This window comes from Hyperolius riggenbachi, chromosome 5 (genome assembly GCF_040937935.1).
Source record: "Hyperolius riggenbachi isolate aHypRig1 chromosome 5, aHypRig1.pri, whole genome shotgun sequence".
NCBI lineage: Eukaryota > Metazoa > Chordata > Amphibia > Anura > Hyperoliidae > Hyperolius > Hyperolius riggenbachi.
Window position 1 is genome coordinate 181,475,654 of NC_090650.1, and position 6,514 is coordinate 181,482,167.

At 43.0% G+C, this 6,514-nt stretch overlaps 1 protein-coding gene across 1 annotated transcript in view; it reads left to right on the forward strand.

The window, feature by feature from the left end:
* Positions 1-5,731, forward strand: part of LOC137519355 (polycystin-1-like protein 1) — a 705,387-nt gene extending 699,656 nt beyond the window's left edge. The window contains exons 20-22 of the mRNA XM_068238307.1: positions 1,319-1,451; positions 5,389-5,473; positions 5,672-5,731. Coding sequence (XP_068094408.1) covers positions 1,319-1,451; positions 5,389-5,473; positions 5,672-5,731 — 278 coding nt within the window. The remainder of the gene's footprint in view (positions 1-1,318; positions 1,452-5,388; positions 5,474-5,671) is intronic.
* Positions 5,732-6,514: the final 783 nt, after the last annotated feature.

Sequence of the window (6,514 nt, forward strand, 5' to 3'; positions counted from 1 at the left end):
TGTCAGTTATATATCAGCAGCTGTCAGTTACAACTGAATGTGCAAGGTAAAGTCCATGTTTCCCTATGGCTCAAATGGGTGATATTACAGTTGAACAGTGTGCTGACCAGGAAGCTGTTATGGGGTAATGACCATTTTAAAAATGGAGGATAGAGAATTCCATTGATCACAGTGGACAAATGGGACTCAGGAGAGGAGAAAGAGATTGAGGAGTAGACTACACAGGAGGTAAGTATGACCCGTGTATGGTTATTTTGACTTTTATTTTCAGTTCAGGTTCTCTTTAAAGGCTGCGTGGCTACTTTGGCTTGAATATGAGGAGTCGGAGGAATACAAACAATATACACATGAGTGATCAGTGGGGTGATCCATTCTGGGAGAAATGTAGTTGAACACTAGAGATGGTCGGAAATGTCGATTTCCAATTCTGCAGACATTCTGATTTCCGCCAATGCGGATTACCGATTTCACGGATTTCCGATTGGATTCCCGATTTCCGAGTAGTGGGTTTTTTGGTCATTTTTTGCATTCTCTGATTGGCCAAATACTTCCGAGTTGACTCTGCATTTTCTGTTTGGTCCATTGATTTCGAGTTCTGTGATTAGGCTAAAATTACCGTATTGCCGTAATGCAGTATTTCTGCAGAAATCCGATTTCCGAGTTCTGATCGGAAATCCGGAAATGTCAACTCCGCAAAATCCGAATGAGCATCCCTATTATACACTGGCCTATTTGGACATTGATGCGTTTGATTGAAACTAGATTACCTGGACCCCAGAACCCCCCCCCCCACACACACACACACACACACACATACCCTCCTTACCTTTCTTCTTTTCTCCCTTTTCCTTTTTTCTTTCTTTATTCTATTTTGTGTCTGCATGATATGATGATGTACTGTGATGCCAATGGAGTTGGGACTATATGAAATAATATAGTCAGGTTTCTACATAAGCTTTGAGAAATTGCTTAATGGTCAGTTGTTATGATGCGCTATCTGGATAAGATTAGATGGCCATATATGAGCCAGGAGGCAATAAGATAAAGATTGCTGTGTTTATATGAATTCATATACTGTCCCATTATGCTGAAAATGTGTTAGACATTATTGAAAAGATGTATCAGCTTTTGAATGCTCCATACTGACTTTGGTTATCTATGTATATCTGGAAATATGAGATAATATGTTTTCTTTTATTGTGAAAGTACTCTTTTTGACTGGAAAAAAAAACACTTGAAAAATAAAGAATCTAAAAAAAAAAAAAAATATGTATGCATTGTATTAACACTTATTTTCATGTACATCTTTTTTTTCCAGCTCTCAGCCTGGGTGATACCTCATTTTTCAATAAGTACAAAGTTCTTCCTGCATGGTGTATCTACTTAGTCTGGTCTCTCTGTGCAGCATTCAGCTTGGCATTTGGAACCATATCATTAATTATTGGATTCAGGTAGCATGCCTAATTTTTATTACATATTATCACATACATTATTTATTTTTTTTGTTTTGTTTTGTTCTTGACCAGTTAGATCATTAGATGCCCCTGCTGTGCTGCTGCATGTGCATGAGCCCATTGTGCGCATGGACAGGGCTGGTCCTAGACTTTTTGTTAGGGGTAGGTACAGGGAGGGTTACTTACTAATTTTTTTTTAAACGTTATTATACATTTCACTTTTTAAATGGAAGATTAACGTTTTCACATTTGCTGATTTCATGAACATTATTTAATGATTTATAACTTTATAAAAACGAATATTTAAACGAAATATAGTACATTATATTTTTAAACGTTATCCATGTTTATCGTTTAAAACCCCGCGCCCTTTTTTCCCAGCGTCCCTTTTTAATGTACGCGTCTGTGTGTGCTGTGCAGGCCAGCAGGACAGTATAGGTTAGGGAATAGGATTACTGTGTTATTGTATTGTATTATATAGTTAGTTAGTACTGCAGTTAGTTGTTAGAGTGAGTAGTACTGTGTTAGCTTACTACAGATTACTACAGCGCTGCTGTGCTGAGCTTTGTCAGTGTGACACAATTTGCCGCAAATTGCACGCGCCAAATTCCACGATCGCGCGAATCGCGGCACTTTGCGCGCGCAAAAGTCCGGGAACGGCACTTCACGTGCTAACTGTTTAGCACACCCGTGTTAAACAGTTAGCACCGCTTTGTGAATCAAGCCCATAGTGTGCACTCTGCGGTCTGTCACTCCGTGCTGATTTGATTTAAAGTCCAACCCCAATTTTATTAAAGGATACCACAACTGACATGTGGCATAATGAGATAGACATGGGTATGTACAGTGCCTAGCACACAAATAACTATGCTGTGTTCCTTTTTTTCTTTCTCTGCCTGAAAGAGGTAAATATCAGGTATGTAAGTGGCTGACTCAGTCCTGACTCAGACAGGAAGTGACTACAGTGTGACCCTCACTGATAAGAATTTCCCCCTTTTTTATCTCTTTCTTGCTCTCAGAAGCCATTTTCTTCTAGGAAAGTGTTTTATGGTTGGAATTTCTTATCAGTGAAGGTCACACTGTAGTCACTTCCTGTCTGAGTCAGGACTGAGTCAGCCACTTACATACCTGATATTTACCTCTTTCAGGCAGAGAAAGAAAAAAAGGAACACAGCATAGTTATTTGTGTGCTAGGCTCTGTGCATACCCATGTCTATCTCATTATGCCACATGTCAGTTGTGGTATCCTTTAAAGTAAAAGTACCCCACATCATCTGGTTACATCATCACGTATAAGTTGTACTATATCTGCTGGCACTGGCAGCCAGGGGAGGGGCAGCAAGGGCAAGAGGATAGGGAGCAACATTACGGCCACCCTCAGAAGGTCTGCCATGGCAATGTTGACCCCAGCGGGCAGCCTACCCTCAGTCAGCGAGTTTGAGGAGGATGTTCTGGGTTTTGAGGAGGGGGGGTATGATGTTGATGATGGGATGAAGGACCGTGACTACCATCCACAGGATGGGGATGTCAGCTCTGACTCTGAGGAGGAGGATGCGTCGGTGGGTTTGGCACGGAGGATCAGCATTGCAGACAGTGGCCGTGGAATGCGGGACCCACCACATCCTTCTGCCGCTACAACCAGCCGCACCACTCAACCCCCAACCGCCACAGGGAGAAAAGCCGCAGCATCTCATTCAGGCAGAAGGGGCAGCAGGCAGCAAAACCGCCAGATTCACCTCCCCAATCTGGCGGTTTTTCACTCTGCCCTCATTGGACAGCAAGTTTGCCATATGCAATGTGCGCAAACTACAGATGAGCAGAGGTTGTGACCCCTACAATTATGGCACCTCAAGCTTCATCACCCATCTGGCCAAAAAACATGTTGTTGAGCATGAGGAGTTCAAGAGGCTGAAGCAAGCTGGCGCTGGCTCCCACCGCCACGGTGCTACAGGCCACTGCTACTGATACCACCACCTGTATTCAACCCAAAACACAATTGCGGTATCATTTTTTGGAGGTGTCTGTCCCAGTTGTGCGATTGGACTTTGGACACAATGTGGGCTGCACAACTGCTGTCTGGAACCTAGTCCTGGTGTTAATTGACAGCTTTTTTTTTTATTTTCATTTTATGTCCACCAATAATGAATTAGTGTTTCCCTTTAAAAAAAACATGATGCTATATGCATCATTTACCCTAAAAACCCTTTTTAAAGCTATTTAAAGGGCACTTCCGGGTTTTCTACCCGGATACCCGAATAGGTCGTTTACCCGCGGGTAATTTGGTCGGATATCCGAATCGGATACGGATATCTGCAAGGTTGGATCCAGGTATCTGGGTATCCGGATCCGGGCGGGTATTAAAAAAGTACTACCTGAGCAACTTCCTATTTCCAGAAATGGTCAGATCTTCCTGGGGGAGCAAACCGAACTAACAAAAAGCTGCCGAACTTTCCAGACGGGATAATACGTTAGTACTGAAAAATGATCAGTTCTTTTTTTACTCATGTTAAATTTGTAAGTGAACCTAAAGTGTGTAAACTCGCTTCAGGTTAAATACTTACCAGTGTGGAAAAGACACTCCTATAGAGCCTTTACGGTCCTCACTCAGTCGTGTCATTCTATCGATGTGCCTTGTTTAATTTACAGGCCTTCAGTACTCTTCGGCAGACTTCATCCCTGAGTGTTTCAAAAGATGGGTGCATCAATACTACGCTTAGGGAGGGAGGGCTGGACTGATGTATGCACATACGGATCTGCTTGTCTTCTGAAGTACACAGGGATGGGAGTACTTTTGAAGCCTGCATGATGAGTGCCTAAGAGGTATTGTTACGATTCCCCAGCATATACAAAAGTCTGGACACCAATATGAAATGAAATTGTGCTTTTAATTAAATGTGCCATATACATATGAGTGATAGCAAACCATAATCTCTCCCACAAACACAATTAAGACTCCGCAGACTAGCTAACTATATATAAAATATACACTATCAATACACTCAGATAATCATGATACATTATCAGATAACAGGGGCAAGATCAGGAAACAAGCCAAAGTCTTACACGGACAGATCAGAATAAGCAAGAACAGAGCAGACGCAGTGGCCATTGACTGGCCCAGTCACCAAAATCGCAACTGAGCTGCTGCGGGAGAACGGAGGATTGTTTCATGACGGTGAGGGCACAGGGCGGCTGCAGGGGATTGGTAGAAGCCCCCTATTTTTTTAGGCTCAGTTAAGGTTCCCTGTAACCATAAGGTGGGGTGAGGCGGGTTCCTTGGGCAGCACCCGCCTGGCCATGGGGGGGGGGGGGGCGCTGAGCTGGAGAAGGTAGCGGGCAGGAAGAGGGGGTATTGGGCACCTCCCTCACCTGAGTCCCCGATCTGCGCTCCCCCTCCATCCAGCTATTAAGTGCAGAAGCAAGCATATATTGTCAGGCAGCGGGTGGGGATGACTCACCTCTTCCGCGTTCCCGCGTGCTTTCCACTCTCGTCACTTCTTGCAGTGCCGCCCACTGTACTGGAACGCGGAAGAGGTAAGTCATCCCCGCCCGCTGCCTGACAATATACGTTCGCTGCTGCACTTAATAGTCAGAGGGAGGGGGAGCGCAGATCGGGGGACTCAGGTGAGGGAGGTGGTCTGACCCTCCTCCCAGCCACTGTGCCCAATTCCCCGTCCCTGCCCGCTACCCCCTCCGGGCTACCTATTCGGGGGGAGGGGGGGAGTTTTCTTATAAGTTTGCCTCAGGCCGCAAAAAGTCTAGAACCGGCCCTGCCTGTAACATACTTGTCAATTCCACTAAGTTAGGTGTAGAATAATGCACACCTTACCTGTTACCTCTGCTACTTTTATTAACAATTAATTTTATTGCAATTGCATTTGAAATATGAAAATAAACAATGTTATAACTTATTTTTTTATAATTATTATTTCAGATTAAATTCAACCAAGTGCATTCTTTGGCTACATGCTGTGTTTTTCTCTATAGTCTGCTGCATATTCATTGTTCAACCCTTTTTGGTAAGATGTTTTATGTGATAAAATGGGCAAATTTGTGGCAAAAGTCTGAGTAGAAATAATGTCTGTGGTATATGCATATCATCTGCCTGTGTAAGACTCTCTCTTGCTACAACATTATCCCACAGTGTTTTCGATTGTAAATAGGTATACCACTGAGAATTGTTCCCAGCACTTATAATTCTTTTGATGTTCTCATAGGTTTTTACTGTACCAAGAAACACAAAAGGTTACAAAGACAATGGTGCGATCAATACTTGAACTGACATCTAATCAATATTGATTAGTGCAAGGTGGTAAAATTATCAATATTTCACTTTAAATTTTTGCTTCGGGAAATACTCTGCTAGGAGATACTGTAATTTTTCATCATAACTTTTGAGCAAAGTACTGACAAAATTTTTCTGTGTATTTTCGTTTGATGGTAGTTGAAAGGCATTTTATTGATAAGGTGTGAAAATAATATCACCTAAGAGAAAACTTAAGAGAAAATGTGAAAAAGTGAATTAAATAAGGACCATAGTGTGATGTTTATTTCTAGCTTTCGGTGTTTGGCTGTCAGTGGAGGAGATGGTGGGTTGTTATGTAGGTCTCAAGCTAAGTATTCACCTTGCGATGCAGGGAGATGGATCCAGTGATGTCTCCCTGATGACGAGTGCTCCGGCAATCCATCTTCCTATATCTTCCAGCCGGCGGGAATGCGTGATGTTACGCGACAGTCATGACAAGACTTCAAGCGATTGCGGTAATTTGTGCGGGTTACATAGAAGACATACGTCCATCGAGTTCAACCACAAAACAAAGTACAACACCAGCCTGCTCCCTCACATATCCCTGTTGATCCAGAGGAAGGTGAAAACCCTTACAAGGCATGGTCCAATTAGCCCCAAAAGGGAAAGAAAATTCCTTCCCGACTCCAGATGGCGATCAGATAAAATCCCTGGATCAATATCACTGGGCATTACCTAGTAATTATAGCCATGGATGTCTTTCAATGCAAGGGAAACATCTAAGCCCCCTTTAAATGCAGATATAGAATTTGCC